Genomic DNA, 19,852 nt, shown 5'->3' with positions numbered 1-19,852 from the left:
ATGAAGTCCAGATTTATTCTGTTCGTCTCTAGATTCGTTTCGCAAATCAGAACACACTAAATGCTAACTTCATGATGAGCCCGAGTGAACTGAACCCGATTGTTCGAGTTCGATTAGTACCAGGAGAAAACCCATTAGGTGACGAAAAGTTGAGTACCGTAAGTCTGGGTCGATCCAACAAAAGATGCTTCGCACGAAACACAAACACTGTTCGCAATCAACCCATGAGTGACTAGTTTCAAATGGTCTAAACGAATGTATAGTTAGGAACGATTTGCTCAGTTGCGGAAAACATTTATAATAGAGGTAATTACGACCGATAAACAACCTAGGCATCAATACTTAAACCGATGCGTTAAAACAGAAAAAGGAGCCAGAAAAGCAGCTAACAACTCTGGGCACACAAGTAGACTTGCCGAGGGAATACGGGATCGCCCATTGGTCGGTTCACTGGAGTGCATGGACTTCGATAAGTTCGTATGTTGAACAGTAGGTTTTGGCTCAGACTGTACGGGAAACTGACGCATATGATACGGAGACTTGAAAAAGATCTGTTCTGTACCGCCAGCAACAGGAATTGTGGATGGATCATGCACCCTAAATTACGAAGGACAGACGGGATCGAACAATGGAAGTGGCTAACACCCAACAAGCAAACTATTCCAAAAAGGGATGAAGTAAAACGGTCTCAACGATCTTACGAGTGGTGTCATCCAAAATAGCGTGTGTGTATGCTTTGGATAAGGGATTCTAGCCTGGTTGGTCGGTCGAGACTACTTAAATGAGGAGGAATACCAGCCCATTATCTGCAATAGTGGTTGTAAATCGAAAGTTAATTTCTGTCCAGAGATTGATTTCAAAGACAATAAAAATACTGACTCAAAGGCATAATTTTGTGAAGTATTGATTTTGCGTGTTCATTTTCCTGTTTGAAGCAAGTACTATTCATCCACACGTTTTGTCGATGGTGAAAGCATATAAATATGCCATAGAAAGTAACTGGGCGACAACAGTGTTGCATCATTCAACGTTCAACTAGGCCGTTTTGACAAATTTATGCGAATTAATTGCAAAAGGACACCTAAAGGTGGGAAACGTTGTGTTCACGCTGACGCCCGCCCGACAGGGGCTAGAAAAATTGCGCCTAAGTCCGGAGGACCCGACGACTGTTGCGCAGCCCGATGGGCTGGTTTAGGTTTGTTGGCAATCTCGAGCTCAGTTGTGCTTCATTGCCCGAGTCGCTCCCCAAACACAAGGTCGGACGCTTGCACAGAGAGCCTAAACCCCACTCATAACGTGTCACCAGACTGAAAAACACTCATATGCAAAATTACAAAGCAGAAGAACAGAATACTTTCCAGTGAGATAGAAATGACAAATGTGAGCAAAATAAGCTAAAGTGAAAATGAAGAAACATAACCCAACTGAAATAAGAGTGAATTAGTTTACGGAAACATACTACTTGATAAGTTTCAGCGACAACGAATTTATTCGCACAAAAATTTCCAAATTCACTGATGTACGGTTGGATTACGCTCAAGTTCAAAAAACATCCAATCCATCAACCCTGGGCGAGTAAACTGTGAAGCCACAGAAAACTGTTCACGAATGGTATTCTGCGCGTATGGCACTTGTGCGGCTTCCGTGAAACGCAGGGTGAGTGAATATATGCAATAGCGTCTATCGTTCTCAGTTTATTCACTGCGGTTGGTAGGACTTAATAGCTTTCAAGTAATTCTTCAGGGCAGTGGGGGGATCAATGTGAAAAAGTCCACCTGGGAACAGGTAATCCGTAAGCAAGGTGTGAATAACTCCACCCAACAAAATGCAGGTACCTGGGGACGTTTGAATACTTTGTCCATGCTCGCGGTGAGGACTTCGAACACAACCTTTATTGTTCACATGGACGGGTCGTTTCGCTCATATTTTACCATCTTCCTCATCCAAACGGACAGGAGGACAACTGAGCGTCGTTGTGTATCTAAACAAGTTGTTTTCAATATTGACGATTTACTAGGGGACCGATTAACAACCATTGTCGGGCGTATCGCCATTTAATGAGCAACTTAAACATCTGTATGGAGGCCATAGATTCTGGTTGCCTAGACTGTTGTTGGACTATGCATATTAGTGCTGAAGGATGGAGAATCACCACATGCGCAATGAGCTGGCAACAAATCAGGAAACATATATAGATTAGTCTGAGTCCAAATGGTGTAAACGCTTCCCGGGTAGCCCCCAATAGCCGACGACAGTCTGCGGGTAGGAAAAATCGTGTTGTAGTGGCTGTATTGTGGATGCTGCGGGAAATAAGGTGGCACTGGTGCCCTATTACAAGTGGGTGATAACCACTACTGATAACTACTACTGGGTGATAACTACTACTGATGATGATAACTACTGCTGGGTGTTATTCAAGGGAAAACAGTCAACGACTGTGGAAATTTATGTCTAACAATGCTTACTTCTGGGCACCTTCGGAACCGTTTGGCGTCTGCTCATGAACATCAAAACCGTTATTTTTAAAAAGGTTGGAAAGTGATCGGTATTCCTGCAATGAAAATAAAACACACTCAATTTCACTCAAGCTGGGGGCGAAATGGGTCAAACTAATCATGAAAAAATGTAACAAGTGAAGTGAAACCGGATGTGATGATTCGTCCCTTGGCCTCAGTTATCGCCAGTGTCAGCATCTTTCAGCATTCTCAAGGGAAAACAGTCAACGACTGTGGAAATTTATGTCTAACAATGCTTACTTCTGGGCACCTTCGGAACCGTTTGGCGTCTGCTCATGAACATCAAAACCGTTATTTTTAAAAAGGTTGGAAAGTGATCGGTATTCCTGCAATGAAAATAAAACACACTCAATTTCACTCAAGCTGGGGGCGAAATGGGTCAAACTAATCATGAAAAAATGTAACAAGTGAAGTGAAACCGGATGTGATGATTCGTCCCTTGGCCTCAGTTATCGCCAGTGTCAGCATCTTTCAGCATTCTCTAAGTGACAAAACAATGAAGTCAGATAAACGCTACATGGAAGGAAACAAGTAGTAATTGGAGGACTGTGATGCTACAAAACCGCGGTTGCCTGTTGGTAGCATGGATCTTATGAAGAGGCCTATCTTTGCAAGTCATCAATTTGCCACCGATAATGTTTTAGCGAACGAAGATTGCTCCATAACTCAATAAATCGGTTGTCTGGACGTAGCGTGTGAATGAAACTGTAAACGGTTGTGAACCGACTCATACTCTATCGAGAACATGGACTGATATATTACATTGAGTGCTTTCAGGTGCTGCATTTAACCTAACTATTTTCCAGTTGAAGAAAGTTCAAATGTAGTCATGCTCTTAAGTGAAATATCTCCAAGCACAGAATATTCCCCTACAGTTTTCAACTGTGTCCCCCTCGAAGATAAGAAAAACACAACCCTTTCGCACATGGCAGTCTTTTAGCGATGGAATACTTAGGGAATAACACAAGAGGAGCAGATCAAAAGCCGACAATATCCCATACCTATTATTTGATTAAGCAAGCGTATTTTCTCATTTAGCAATGTAAGCTTGCCATCTAATCATAAATTTTATGCATCTGCCTCACTTAACACCTCCAGTATTAAAAAAACAATCCGTCCGCGACGAAAATAATTGTTTCAAGATAGAGATCAATGAAATGATCGATACTGATCTCTCCATTTGATTTTAATACAGTTGCGCAGAACTCAGCAAACGAACATGTGTGACCGCGAGAATCGTCATTCATTACAAATTAGGGAAGAAGAACTAGTCAGTAGGATTCAAGTTGATAGTAGGAATGATAGTAGCAAATAGCTACTGCGTGAAACCGTGAGGAGTACCACTGATATGAATGTCTGTATCTGGTGTAAAGTACCTGACAATTTGGAAAAAGAGACGGTAGATGAACTTGTGTTTTCATCGATTCATCTTCCGGCCGACGTAGATCGTACACAATATCTGCATCAGTTGGAAGATGGAGCATCTGAGAGTATTCCCACCTGAGCACGACACCACAGTTACGGAGAGTCTCATCGTTGAAAAACATAGTATGGTTTCGAGACTAACGCTCCGCAACAATCGCTATTCCAGATCGTGTTGATTTGAACCAATGAATTCCGATGGACACCGGCATCTTAGTAAATCAAAAACCACTAGAGAAAATAATCTAGAACGGTGTACGAAAACTAAGTGCTTGACTCTGTGGAACATTAAATGCTTTCGAATCTTACGTTAAGGAATTTGAGCAAACTCTAGCCGCTGGTGTAGGTCTGCAGCAAAAAACTTGGTTATTTTCTTCAAGGAAACTTCAAAAAGCTTCTGTGAACCACTGAAGCAACACCAAGGATCCTGTGCCGAATCTTTGTACACAGAATTTGACACAGTAGTCACAACTGTATTTACAACCTGTACGATCTGATGTGGAAAACTCATCGACTTTCGGTGTGCATTCATGAGACTGGAAATTTACAGCTGTACCGAGGTCCAAATTGATCATACAGTAGAACAGCAGTACACAATAATGGAAATAACAAGTGTTATGCGTCGATCAAAGCAACATATCGGGTCTTATAAAGGAACGAAAACAGTGGAGCTTATTGGTTGTTACGTGAGAACATAATGATATGATACAACAACCAAGGTCTTGTCAACGTAGTATCACGGGCGTCATCAAGTTAACCCAACGGGATAAAGTCTCCAAGAGATAATTACGTGTGTGCCTTAGGCCAAAAGCTGCATTCATCTACACATATGGATAAAAATTGTTGCTATATTCGGCCTCAAATGGCTATAGTAGAATTCTTTGGCAAATCAAGATTAGGGCTATGGGATGAGATGAACATAACCAGGGCTTCGTCGGTATTACGAACACAAACAAAAAAGGGAACGCCCATGACATTTTCCGAGTACATGGAATGGCTGTGGAGATGGATTAGGTCAAAAGTAAATTTAAGCTGATGAAAAGGATGTTCAGGCCTGAAACCAATAATTTCGCGGTTTTTACGGCTACGGTATAGCTTAGGCGAAAATAGTCTGTTGAGAAAGTCTTTGTCCCATCGTCCTTGCAGCCTGGTGAAAGCAAAATACCAATAGCATTATTATACGCATTGTAGGTCAAAAGAGATTTCGTGGAAGCCTAATGCCCAGGGGCCAGCCATCCTTAACCAAATATCATGTCGGCAGGACGGGCGTGTCACGTGTGGCCTACGGACCAGACGATGGCACACCCTGATTGGTCAGAATGTCAGCCAATCTGGATCGAACATGTATGGCTCGACGCTTCTTGTCACCTCACGAAGGATTTAACGCAACCTTGTGAAATATTCTCTGATGACGCCATAAATACAGTTGTAATGATATCCCTTTTTCTCCATAAACGGCTGCCTCAAGCTGCGCTGCCTTTTGATAAACTATGGTGGGCGCAGCAGGAAGCCAAGCACCACCGCAGCAAGAGACAACAAATGAGAAACGGCGTAACACCAGTGTGCTCACTTACCGATAACTTTCTCGTTGAATTCGGATTGCGTTCACCCAACGCCCAATCTGGCGTCATTTTTGTTACGCTCATCCATTTGCCTGAGATACTCCAAAAAATCCACTCGAAGAAGCCTTGCCCTGTTCAAACGACCTCACTATTATTCACTCTTTCATCTGATGTTGATTTCGAAAACAGATCGTGTGCATTTCGTTGGGTTATTCACTGTCGGGATATTTAAGAACTCAGACAACGTTTTACTGCCTCAGAGTATATAAGCTGTATAGGTATTGTATGGCGCCTTGTTCAACCCCTGGGGCGACATGCAGCGAAGGTCACAACAATAGGTTTGTTTTTAAACGCCCTCAACCAAATAGACAATGGATAGCAATACGACTGAGCTAGTCTGCCGAAAATTTCATATATCATTGTCAACCTGCTCAAAATTTATTTCAATGAAACTGAAGGATTATGTAAATGGCTTACCTGCAGATCTAGGACGGTGAAAGAAGACTTCACAGGACAAAACTCCCAGGTTTCGTTTCCCAGAAATACACGGAGGCGTTCTAAATGCTTCCTATTAATGTGGAAAAAATGAAAATAATTTGACAATGACCGACAAAAACTCAAAAAAAACAATTATATGACGGAGTTGAACTTAGCCATTGGCATATTTTCCTCATTTATAGTGCTTTTTCAGTATGACAAACGAGCGTCAGCTTCAGCCCAAAGTCATCTAAAGTTGTACTATGAACTTTTTTCTTCGTCACCCTAAATTAAGAAGCTATTTTGCATTTCGGAACCGAATGTACAGGATAACATTCCGCTGGAGAAATAAGCTGTCTGCTAAACTTGCTAACGTTAGAAGAGATGCACATGTGCACTAAGAGCTTCGATTTCGACAAGGCTTATACTCAGATTAATTTACCTTTCGAAATTAGTGAGCTATTGCTATGAGCCTTCGGCTAGCTAATTTTCTGTACGTAAACTTCTGAAGACTGACCTTACCTCTTGCGTGACAATTCACTATCTGAGCACGTAGCACGCAAGCTTTACGAGAGAAAATCCTAAGTTCAAAAAGTGACTCACGTCTCAATGGAATATAGCATTATAACTTATGGATATCGGAATCAAAGTGCTTGAATTTCAACTTTCGGGAGGCAATGCGTTCAAGAAAGGCACTTCACTTATTGTACCAGATCTGTCAGACTAATCAAGAGGAACATCCAACGACATTCGTCAGTCGAATCCACAACGGGTACGGTGTGACAGTGGCAGATGCAACCCCATACCAGCCAAGCGTTGTGCTTGGGCCTAACCACAATAACAAACGGTGATCAACACGTTCTATGTGACGGACATAGCCGATTTTGCATGAGGGAGTGGGTGAAGGTAGAAACGAAGGACGAGATAGCCAAACCGATGGGGCAACCCCGTCAGTAACAAACAAGGGGTTGCCGTTAGAAAGACAGAACATACTGTGGTTGGAGTAATTAGTAAAACTTACCGGTGGAACTCCTTGAAAAATGCGTGAATGGACGTGCGAAGGAATTCCAGTAAATCGGAACCTGTGGATCCTGAAAATTCCTGTCCGATTTTGACAAAGCTGTAGGCACAAATGTGAGTTGTGAATGTCATCAAGACGAAGCACAACGATGCACACCAGGTACTAGTAGTAGTAATAAAAAGACCCGCGAATGGCAGTCGGAGTAAATGGCTGTTCTAGAGTGACAAAAATATGCTCAATTATTTAGACTTGCCCAGCTTAACTGGGCAAATGTCGACCACAAAATCGGCACAATTCCCATGACTAAATGTACATCCCATAAGGTTGTACTTGAGAATCTGAAAACCCGGTGCTCTGCAACGGCAACCAGGGTACTGAAGTGGACAGAAGCAAGCGAGTGATATGTCGAAATACGGATAGACAAGGTGTATCTATCGATTGTTGATTGGGTGGCTGAGCTTGGCAACTAACCTGCAAACATCTCACCAATCGAGGGCATATCACCAATGCGCCGTTGGATGGATACTTCTCCTTAAACGTAAACCCTGATGGGAATGGTTAATTGAGGTGCAGCTCCCTAATAATTTCAGTGATCCACTTGCAATGAGTTCCGCAGACTTTTCACTTGATTGGTTTGGTTGACGAGAGGCTTTTCTCTGTTCGGTGTGGTCCTTTGATTTGTTGGTTATATTAGTAAAGTCCAATTAAATTGATTTATTCTTTAGGTTCGAGCTCCTTTGCTTCTTCTACATGTTTTCTACTGGCCTCTTGCACATACATGAGCTTTGCAAGTCTGAAAATCTATGGTACTCACAGGTTGATAAATTAAGTCAATTGCAACATATTTGTTGACGTCCACATCGGGGGAGTACCACGCTTTCTGGAACTCATGTTCTCTCTTTGTTTTTGATTGGTCCAGTATGCTAACTGTCTTCCAGTCGAACTAACGTCCCTCCTGAGCTTGATGCGCGGTGAAGGGTAGGAACTGATCGAGTTGTTTGGTGGAGACTTCACGTTTGTGAAGTCTGAAGGGAAGATCTCTTCATACTTGTTTCACATGGTACCTGTTGCGATTCTTATATCGAGTCTCGTACATGACAATGCTCTTCGTCGTACCACCCAATCTTCCTCTTGAACTTATCAGAACCTACTGCAAGCTGTTCGCAGGTTTGTGAGCCACTGTAGTAGCTATCGTAAATATTGAAGTCATTTAAGCGACGTTCTTGAGGCGCTGGTGTGTGAATCATTCGTTGGGACTTGTTTTGTTGAGTTGGAATTGCTGGACTACTGGAAGTCTTCACCAACAGACTGTTAAATTGGTAACTACAAACTAAGGTATACAGAAGGATGGTCACGTACGGATCAAAGTCTGAGCAAATGCAGCAATCACCGGTCACCATCTAGATGTACTAGGACAAACTGAAATGCGGAGAGAAAAACCTTTCGGAAATTTTTTTTCAAACGAATGAAAATTCAAGAAATTTAATTTCAGGATGGCTCGGAATGTTCAGCATGACCAACCCAACATCATTTTAATTTCAGATGGCTCGGAATGTTCAGCATGACCAACCCAACATCATGAAGGAGGGGCGAGCAAATTACACGCCAATGCCTCAAGAACGCTGTTGAAATAGTTAAAAGACTCTTGAGGCAGAACACTAAGACGGTGGCTTATAAACTTGTAGGTGAAGCACAGAAAGCCAAACCTAATGGACAAATCAGTTTCACTGGGAAATAACTCCAGTCAATAAATCAAAGGGCCACCTTGAACAAAGGGATACAATCAAATGAAAGGAATGTGGAACACAACGTAGTGCAGACACAAAAATACCAAAGAAGTCAAGAGAAAGCCGTGGTTCATTTAGCACAGCTACTTCAGGAGCTACCAAAACCTGCTTTTTAACAACTACGTAAAAGCAAACGGGGGGAAGTAGCCACTTAGCGGCGCACTGATGACGTTACCATGATTAGTGAGCTAAGGTTTGCAAACGAACGGCCGAGCTCGACGAACAGATCAATCCCCATCGAACCAGCCTCGTACGCCTCAAGGCGTATCGGGTTGATGGTTCAGAAGTGTCGTAATTTTTGCTGCAAAGAATTCGCAGCGGTAGTTTGAAGCGCTAAGAAGCACGGTAAATGCAGAACAGCACGAAGTGGGTAAAAACCAAAGAGCTGTGATGAAACCGCCAGTTAACACCCATTTATCCCCTACGAGAAGATTATCCAGAACGATTTGCAGTCCCGAAGAACAAAATTACCAACGCCGCCAACGTTGACACCAGTACCAGAGTTGAATAAAGGTAAATTCGCAAGAAATATTTCATTACTAATTGCGTAGTTCTAGGGCAGCTTAAATAGTATCCGGGGGGGGGCAGGACTAGGTGAGACGATTTATCATCACCATCATCAACCGTAAAAACCGCATACTTGCCGTACATTGGCTATAACTGCTCCAGTTTTGTTCACCGATGATTTACGGAGATTGTGGTAGGCAGCTAAATATTGGAGGCGAGAGCTGACAAAATTGATGCGTAAATACAGGGTTTCAGTAGACTATCCATAGGAAAGATTAGGAAGGGAACTATCCATTGAAAGCAATAGCTTGGATGCACATGCGCCATTGAGCAAGCGACTGGGCTATGTCTGACAATTTCTCCAACCATTGATGTGTGCTGTCTCGGGGTCCCCATCCAGGTAGACGGCAATGACCAGCGCAGCTGAGTTTGCTGGTAATGGGTTTCATACTTCGCTGCGGAGCCATTGTTCCATCTCCCCTGGCTCATTTCCAACCTTCGCATAGTTGTGTAAAAAGAACCCTTTGAGAAATTCGGTCGACTAGCACACGGAGCACGTGACCAAACCAGCGCACCCTATGCAGTGTGATAAGTTATTCCATCCGAAAACCATTCGACCTACGTCAGCATTACTGATTCGGTGTTCCCACTAGACTCGGGCCATGCCCCGAAGGCATCGATGTTCAAGCACTGAAAGTCCTTCCACGTCCTCAGCGGCCGGGTTTCTGATCCGGAGCATTGTAAACGCGACCCTTGACGGATAGCCTGGTGTCACGCCTACGCCACAGGTGATGCAGGTTCACCAAAGCTGCTCTGGTCTTCCCAATCCAGATGGATATAATATACTTTAAGAGAATAATGAGAATGATACAGCTCACCCGGTAGACAAACTTCTCCATTACCCCAATCAGCTCATCAGCAAGCTGAGGGTTCGAGCCCACCCAATCTTGCAGTAGGACTTTACACTTTGCAGGTGTGAAGCGCATGCCGAACTGTGAGGCGGAATTATTTAGATTATTTATTACCACGGGGTCAGATCCCAGAAGACCTATGTCGTCTACATACTCGATATCTGTGAGCGGATTCTCAGGGAGTGCTTCGACCCCACAGGCATTAGATGCTGGGAGTGAGCCTAATGTAATCTTATCAACGACGAAGTTGAAGGAGAAAGGGAAATAGAACAGCTCCGCGTGACATCAGTTGATGTAGTGAACTCAGGCGAGAGCATCCCATGGACCTTCGCACGTTTGTTAGAGTTGGTGTACAGCGCCTTAAGGAGGATCAAGAATTCATTGGGGACACCTTTGCTCCATAGAAACTGCCATAGTGCCCGACAGTTCACAGTGTCAAGAGCTTCCAGGTCCAGGAAGGCGAACGTCTGGTTGCTTGAAGCAGTGTCACAGGGAGTTGGCCTAACTCGAGGATAGAGGGAATAAGGCATTACCATTTCACCACTACTGCACCTACTGCACGGTAGGTGCCTTTTGAGCAGCACCGAACGCTTTGGTTTTAACAGTATTTTGACGGTATTCAATAACGCGCTGGCGACCGTTGAGCGATCAGAGTGTGCGGTTCTTATGCCCAACCATTTGTACCCATCCTACATCGAGGGAAGACAGCATCGCTGCTTCCACGAATATGGACATGCTGGTCGCCCGCCTGAAACACCTTACTGCCTTCACACTCCTGTCGCAGAGGACAGTACGACTTTACCTCCAGGCCGCCTCGTAGCACGATTACTCGTAGTACGGAGTCTCGCTGCTCTTGGTCTGGCTGCTCTCCTTTGGTCTTCCTGGCATGGTTGAACCTTGTGGAACGAAGTTCCAGCCAGTGTAGCCCGCGGGATCATTGCAGCACTCAAGCCCGACCACCACGTCAAGGTGGGAGCTTTAGGTCGGACCTGTCAAGTGTAGAGTGCACAATGTCGAGGTTCGACCTCTCCTACTGTACGGATCAGACACGTAGGCACTATGTGTGAAAAGACTTCGAAGGCTCTGTGTTTGACGATCGGTGCCCCCCAAGCGTTGCGCGGGTCTAGTAGGAACATCGGATCCGTAATGCTGGGGTACATCAGATGGTTTTCAGGAAAATCGGTCCTCCTTCGATAGATCAGGTGCTCACATCCCATGGTTACGCTGGTTAGGAACACGTAATTTGTGCGCCAGAGGACACTTTGCCCGTTCGCTCAGCCTTGTGTCAGATGAAGACGATCCAGAGGTGAGACAAACCAATGGTTGGTAACCATAACAGATATGGCTGCATCACGCAGCGAATGACGGTCTGGAAGTGTTCCGGAAAATTTTCAGCTTGCATGCGCCCATCGATGGTTTGCCAACCAACAAGGCTATCGTCTTAGCTGCGTAGTCCTCAATCCGTGCCATACTCAACAACCAGATCCATTTGTCGTCAATGCGTGGATTGGTTCATCGCCTCCAACGCGTGGCTATCATTCTCTTATTTTCCTCACCTTCTATGAACGAGGCGGTACCGGTGCGTGGTTTGTGAACTGAGAAAACTGAAAGGACGTGAAATAATGATCAATGTGGCATCACCACTACCTTCACGGGCAATGTCTAGATTACTATGAACAGACTATGACGGTGGTAAACTTCTGTCCGATTTTTACTGAAGGAAGACTGGGATTTAAAGGAAACCAGGAAAATTGGCAGCAGTACGGCCAAGTTACAGAAAAGAATAATGGTTGTTCTGAATGGTGAATCACTGACTACTGAATGCTTGTTAACTCGCGGGACGTAAGCCTGTTCCGGGGCAAAAAAGAAAACTCATGTCAAAACTGGGAAACGTTGCAATAACTCACTGATTGACCGTCTGTAAAATGAAGGATATCTGCTTGAAAGACATTTCCGTAACGAATCGTCCCATAGCTTTCAGTATGGTCTCTACACGACAAGAAACTTCAGACCAAATGCGATTCCGGCTGGCATTCAGTTTGCTCACCACGTATTCGTGCCACTGCCGTATCAGTTGTGGTTGGCCTACCTCTTCATCGCATTCATAATCCTGTGACTCGGAATGATTCGATGGAACAGTTTCGGGGGCCGAGGCATCTACCAGATTAGTCTCGTGCTCATGTAAGGAACTGTCAGGGACTCGTGAGGTTCGTGGTTTTGTCGAAATACCATCTTCAACCTTCGATAAAAGTAGGGATATTCGAAAAATGAGCATTTGCTTTACGTGAAGTGTCGACATCTCAAAATATTTGACAAAAAGAACCTGCAGGAACTTCGCATGCAGGGAGGGAACGTGTCCAGTGTATAAGAATGAGTATGAAAGTGGACAGTTTACGCCCATGAGCGCTGAACATCATTCAGGAGGCGGCTGATCGAAAGTAATACAGCAAAAAACGATAGTAGAAAAATCAACAAAAACCTGAGGTCTCAAATTACGCGAATGGGGTGTTGTCAAAAATAGTCTGACAAGTTCACTCGCACACAGATTGCGATTAGATCATCCCCGACAGTTTAGAAGGGTATGGATACGGAAACTACGCCACTGGACGCCTGAAACGTATCTGAGATGCATGAAGGACTGCCATAAAGTACACCTAGATCCTTCTAGATGCTCAAATCATATACACTTTCAGTTCTCAGATTTCAGTCCCTTCAAAAGACGGTGGTGGTACGTTTGGTCTGGATGCAAGACGCAATGATAAGGGTGAATGTTTGTAACTTTATACTGATAACTATCTGTTTCTCAGCAGCACTGGGACAGCAATTGACGCCATTGTGCAATCGGCATTCTCCTACTTCTGAGAAGCTTTGGAACCATCGCCGTCAGCTACCAATGACGCGGCAAAGCGTCACAAGCGACCGCCTCAGAGGGTATTGTACGTAACTGGGATGATGACCACGGCTACACGTGACGCCTGGAACCCTGGTTGTGGTAGTTTTGAGCACCTATATAGGAACCATCAGGTCTCAAGGCGGTCACCATCACTCCTTGATGCCAGGTGCTCCATCCATGCGCGTTCAGATAAAATATCGGTTTGATGACCAGCTTAGACCTGGGCTTTGTGGATGGAGAAGAGTGATGGAACTAGAAAGTTCAAGAGACGGGGATGTCAGCGCGGTTGCGACTGCACGGCGGCTGTTGCAACTGTTCAGGATAATCTAGAAAACAAGACATACAAAGGTCTTTCATGATTTACTCAAATATAGCACCGAGTACCTAATACACAATGAACATCGGCGTCTAGATCACTGAACGAGATATTTTCAAAAACAGTTTGTCCGTCCCTTGCTCCAGTACCCATACCTTCAATTCATTCCGGCCATTTGGAAGCGTGTTCTGTGAGTTTGGACCTCCCATAAGTTTCTCAAACACTAATGCCTTTCCACCTTGAAGAGTCATCGGGCAACTGGACTGGATGCGTTTCCCATAGCGTTACCCAGAGATGGAATGGAAACTTTGACTTGAGTCGGGTTGTTCGTGGGTGTATGGGAAGAAGAACATGTTCCAGAGAATTGGGACCAATCGCTGGTCGTACCCGTGTCCAGAAAAGGTAACACTGGAAAGACTATTCCAACCACAGGGGATATAAGTCTCAAGCATGTGGTAAGACTTCTGTTTTAACCACTGAACTATCTCGAGCAACTACAATAAAACTGAGTGCTATGGGATCTTCATGCACTCCAGGAAGGAGCCCACGTGAACATGCTTGAACGTGGCTGGGGATCTTGCAGTAGAGGGAAAACAACCGATCGAAGCGAGACGCACTCTGGCTTAATCGCTGGATGAACGGCGCAAGAGACTCTGGGTTGATCCCGTCGATAGTGCACTGATTCGAAAAGATGCTCAGGTGTGCTTATCTTAATGCCATCCAAAGATGCAGGCATCTTACTTTTGACCGTTTTCCTCAAGGGCACAGGACTTCCCAGCACTAAGTTCCTACCCTTCTTTTCTCTTTGCATTTTACCAGGGCAGTCATTTCTCATGCTTGTATGGCAATTAAGCGCCAATATATACCACTGGTTTAGCTGCCAAAGATGATGACGACGTCTAACACGCCCTCTGGCCGACATATGCTATGATCCCAACAAATTACATCGTTCTGTTCCAAAAAAAGTGACCGCCCTGACGTCCACTGGTCAATATGTGTGTTCGAATACACCACATGCTGATTCCCCAGCGTCAGCCATGGTGATCACTCCACTTACGACTAACGTCTTCGGAGGAGACTACGTTTAGGGCATAGTAAGTTTTTTTTAAGTTTCTTTAATTCGTGGTTCAGAAAGCCTTTCGATTAGCAGGCAGGTTTTGTTCCTGATTTTGTCCGAGAAACTAAACTAACATTTACACCGGCCGGTGGTGTGATCTGAATCAGCATTTGTACCCCAACGTGACCAAAAGCCGAGTGCAGAGATTCATTGTCGGTGGCTAGTAGCTGCGATCAATTTGACTCCATGGTTTTCCTGTTTTAGGGGAGGCCAGATAGCACAACCGTGTCGAGTACGTTGAAATTGAGTATAGCTGAGGTATTACTAACTGCTGAGAAAGACGTTCATCATTACAATTACGTTGTGCGTCTAAACTCAACATATCAGCCTGTCATGCCTCAGATGTGGTGAGGCGCGTTGCGTATGCACTATGCTATGGTTCTGAGACAACAATTGTCGAACACCTGAGGATATCTCAGTTCCGCCGATCAAAGAGGCCAAGTCACACAGTCATACAATAAAACAATCCGCACTGTAGCCTGGCACACATCCCTTGGGATTCAGGGATATACGGCTTTGATGGTATAGGCGTCTTAAATTGGCAAACGTGACCCGAGCCTTGCAGATTCGTGCATTGATCTCAGCTGTTACACTACGATTAGAACTAACAAAACGCGAGACACTCCAAAACATCCAGTGCTTCCTCCTGGGTTGTAAGTGGCACGCTCAGTAACTGCATGTCCACGAGTATGACCTTACACTTTGTGGTGGAAGGTGCACACCAAAGGACGGGATGACGTTGGTCCAGTGACTGCATGTCCACGAGTACGACCTTACACTTTGTGGTGGAAAGTGCACACCAAAGGACGGGATGACGTTGGTCAGTTAAGTCCAAAAATACCTGCACCTTATCCTCCGCTTCGAAGAGAAAGATGTCATCTGCATATTCCAGATCGACAAGGTTTACATCAGAGGCTATTGGAACCCCGGTGTTTTGGACGCCTTCCAGTGCTCTTCTCATTTTCACATCGATCAAGAGCTTGAAGAGGAATGGAGAAAATGGGCAACACTGACAGACACCACCTTGTGCGCGAACGTTTTTGGAGAGCTCTCCGTATACTCTTACAGGTCCGAAAGCCTGAGAATACAAATAATGCATTATGTTTACAAACTTTCGGGGCATTCCCTAGTGGGAAAGCGTGACAAGGAGAAAAGACCGGTCAACCGAGTCGAATGCGCCTTGGAAATCCAGGAACACTGAGACTGTGGGTCGCCTATATGTTCTAGCACCTGACGTATTGTGAGGATTCGGTCAATTCAACCCCTACCATGCCGGAATCCCGCTTGCTGATCTTGAGTCACTGTATCACGAGCCACCATATGACGACGAAGGACAAGTGAAGCCAGCAGTCTTTTTACAACCGATATCGAACTGATTCCTTTGTTTTTTAGCGCCACCAATAAGAGCTCTTTTTTTAAAAAAAAAAGGCACTGTTATCGATCCTCTCCAGTTGTCCGAGACAGTCCCTTTTCCCTAAATGCAAGCGGACAGATCAGCGCTGACTGAGGACTTGACCCCACCTTTGAACAAAATGAGTAGGTTATCCGGACCAGGAGTTTGATGGCGCTTGAGAACACACATGCAGTCATTAATCCCCGAGACCTAAGAGAGTTCCAGGCTCCATGTCCAGGGCTCTACTTTAGCTGTGGGCTTTAGATGAGTGGTAGTTGGTGGCCAAGATGACTTGTTCAAATTATTCTGCCCAACGATCGAGGCGTCTTCTTTATTCAAGATGGTCATTCCACCTTGATCCTTGGTGGTTTTGCTCACAGGTAGTTTCCGGAGCCCGGTCGCACGGATCAACTGAAATAGTTTCCGCATATTCCCGGCTTTCTAGACATCCTCCATTTCCTTGGTTTTCCGTGTCCCCAATATTTATCCGAGGTTTAAGCAGTGTCATTGTTCCAGTGACAATGTTTCAGTGCGTGGTCAGAATCCACAAATGTGTTCCAAAACGAGTGACAGTCAGTTATTGATCCGCACCATTGGCAACTGATGTCACTGTGATCGATTTGAGTTTGTTGCTGGCACGTCGTTGGAGGACAACATGTGGTCAGACGACTCCGGTTATTTCGGATGTATGAAAGCAGATGAACCGAGCAGAAAAAGAGTCATGGAAAATAGGCATCCGTATGACGGTTGTTTTTTTCACTGCTACTACGGGAAGATTTCCGCACTCACAGATCAAACGGCAATAAAATTAGGTAGACGATATTAGACTGCTTCAACAAAGCCTGCCAAATATACAGTGCAATGAGTCAGTTGAAATACGACGGAAGCCAGAAAAGTTAAAAATCTCTTACTCTGTCTCGAAGATGTGAACAAGCACGGTTCTGGTGCCATAAAGTCGTGCGGTGATAGCACAGCAGAATAATCCACAGACTCTGACATGCATCGGACAAACAGGACGGTAGACCTTCCATAGACAGACGCTGAAAAGTAACAAAAAAGTTGGATTGTGAGGGTACATCAATAAAAGCTACTCGTGATTCCCAGAAGAATGACTCATCACTACAAAAGATATGTGCAGACATCATTCAAATGTGACATCTGATGTTCAACCGAAAGCAAGATGGAATCTGTAGTAGACCATCGAACAGTTTTCAGCGACCTTATAAATAGTGTGTTGCGTCGACAAGTAAACTGACTGACCTTAAAACACCGTCTAAGGTGGTAGATTCGCTACCTCAAATTAAAGTGAGTCACACTAGTGAGGCCTTCAGTAACATAAGAGAAAAGTGAAAATTCCTATGACCATAATTCAATCGTTTATCACAAATGGTATTCGTTAGGGAGAAGTAGAAGGATGTCTAGGTTATCTCATCCAAAGTGGTCCAAAAAGTCCAGTTACGCGGGCGATAATTCAACTAACCGATGGGCAAGGGGAGAACGAATGTCTGGATACTGTCCGGTGCTTCAGGTACCATAAATTTATAGACTTCAACTCACATTCTAAGAAAACAAGACTGATAGAAATCTCGTTCGTAACAGTGAGATCAGAGTACAACTTAATACAGAATGAAGTAATCAAGTGACCTGAATACCTTGCTCGGTCAACATGCACATGGAATGCAAAAGACCTGTGTGGAAGATGCATGTGCAATATGAGCGGTACGTCAGACTCACATCACAAAGTTCGGCGTAGTTTGACATTGTTTCCGAACCAGGTGCTTCGTCAGTGTCCTCCAATGAGTCCAAATAAGACCGGACGGTGGATAAAGAACGACGCTGAATCGCAGCGACATAGTGCATCTGGAGTTGTGCAAACATGGTCTGTGTACTTCCTAATAGCCTGAAAATGAGAGAGAAACGGGAAAGTTGGTTCAACAATGGACAAAGTTAGACAGCGGTTAGAAGCCGAGCAATTATTAGAATCTCAACAGGGGAGAAGCTGATAACCTCTGGTCACGAGCTGCGAAAAAGTAGGTGGAGTGTGAAGAATGCTACTTTTTCAAGTTAATTTGACAGAAGGACCTTTCAAGATTGGAGCAATAATGCATCATAGCCACCAAGGGAAGGAACACCAGAAAAGAACGCTGGTGCTTCCAACAACCTCGTTCGATGCATAAATGTACCTAATTTTTCTTAGGTCAGATGCCTTTCATAAGACAGTACAATAATCAACGCATAGTCCAGTTCACAGTTTGGGTTGACATTCAGTGCTTGATTGTAGTCATCTGTGCTGCGTTCAGCTGTAGCATCCTTTTCGGTGCCTAGTTGCCATGCCACCCAAAGGAAGCACGAGGGCTGGGATACTGCCAGGTTGCCCAAGCCTAGACAGAGGAAGTCGAGTGGCGCAGGTTGGATTCGAACCACGAACCTTCCGGTCAGTAAATTCGCGCTCTAACCACTTGGACATCAGTAGGTAAAGCTAAGTCTACTTACATGCACATTCATACCCATGATAACTATAACTAGATCTGAGCGATCTGTCCACCGTAATAAAAGCTCAAAGCGTCCTAAAAACTGGCTTTGAGAGTACCCAGCTACATGTGTTTGGGTACAGTAGACAGGCGGTGATTATCGACACATTTACCCGAGATATATTACCAAACAAACTCCACCACAAAGGCGACCACAAAATGGGTATTCAGTCAAGCAGAAACTCTTCAGTTCGGTGGTTTACAATAATCGCCACTCCAAAGCTTAACCGAAAGGCAGCAGCTATTGGTATGAGACCACCAGAGTCAGTATTTTTAAGGATAAAGTCGCCAAGCATGTTCCAACCCGCAAACAGGATCAGGAGACTGGGGTAGTCGAAACTCTACCTACCGAATAACCTGGAAGTAGAGGCTTTATGAGTGCCGTGTGTTCATTCTCCAGTTCAATGCGTTATGGAGGCAAACTGTCACTATGCTCCAGTCTCTTCCTCTCTGTCTCCCTAAGTTAGCTTGATTTACGGGAACACGTTTCTCTGGAAAAGAACCGCTGACTAAAGGCTGGGCTGCGACAGTCACGAACAAAGGCTGACCTGGTGTGAATGTTAGCGGTGTCATAACGATTTGCTGGCGTTTTGCTTAAGCTGTGGGTACTTATCTCTCCGGCATTGTCTCCTTTGAAATATAGGTTGTCTGTTTCTCCAAGGCATATGGCTTTAGTGATTTGTGTCCTTCTTGAAGCTTTACAATAGACAATCTGTTAAGGGAAAATTCTATGGGCATATGCCCCTCTAGGGATGGCATTTCCACGAGCGTGATTACGACCGATCCTAGGGGTTCTCCATCCTGATTGGAGCACCACACTCGCCAGAATCACATTTTTTCGATAGTTGTATAGCTTCTAAAGTTCAAATACCCCCCAATCAAAATAGCACTCCCGCGTAGACCGCGGGATAGCGACCCATGCTCTAGTCCAGGCACTACAAAAATTATGTTGTTCTTCTCTTCCACATCCGATTACTCCATCTAGGAGACATACAATTGTCTCGCAAAAAAACCAATATCATGAAGCCACATAAATACTTTCGATGCAAACCAGACAAGCCCTTTATTCATAGGTCTTCCTTCGTTTAGGTTCCTACCACGTTGACCTTAATTTAATCCGATTTTGTGAACATAATTCCATAGAGAAAATGACAAATCTCCCCTTTGTGGTGACGACCTGACCGTGAGAGGACCATGCTGTGACACCAGAGGACTATGAATCGTGCGACACCGGACATCCCAAGGCTTTTGAGTGTAGTGTTCAGTCACGGTCAACTCGCTCATGATAAAGCATGGACGCATTCATCTGGCACTACCGTGGTTTAGAGTGCAAGTCACGTGAGCTTACGTTCACTTGCATTTCCAAGCGAAAAAGGTTTGCAGAACAATGGTTCGGTTG

General features: G+C 44.6%; 1 protein-coding gene across 1 annotated transcript in view; it reads right to left on the bottom strand.

The window, feature by feature from the left end:
• The window catches only part of T265_05374 (hypothetical protein), a gene marked incomplete at both ends in the record, with an annotated part of 54,700 nt that overhangs the window by 18,045 nt on the left and 16,803 nt on the right, over positions 1-19,852 (bottom strand). Inside the window, 5 exons of the mRNA XM_009170365.1 lie at positions 5,978-6,068; positions 6,999-7,097; positions 12,111-12,442; positions 16,834-16,962; positions 17,657-17,822. Coding sequence (XP_009168629.1) covers positions 5,978-6,068; positions 6,999-7,097; positions 12,111-12,442; positions 16,834-16,962; positions 17,657-17,822 — 817 coding nt within the window. The remainder of the gene's footprint in view (positions 1-5,977; positions 6,069-6,998; positions 7,098-12,110; positions 12,443-16,833; positions 16,963-17,656; positions 17,823-19,852) is intronic.

The sequence above is a fragment of the Opisthorchis viverrini genome (assembly GCF_000715545.1).
Source record: "Opisthorchis viverrini unplaced genomic scaffold opera_v5_100, whole genome shotgun sequence".
NCBI lineage: Eukaryota > Metazoa > Platyhelminthes > Trematoda > Opisthorchiida > Opisthorchiidae > Opisthorchis > Opisthorchis viverrini.
The sequence above is the reverse complement of the archived record's forward strand: the minus strand, read 5'-3'. Positions and strand labels throughout refer to the sequence as shown.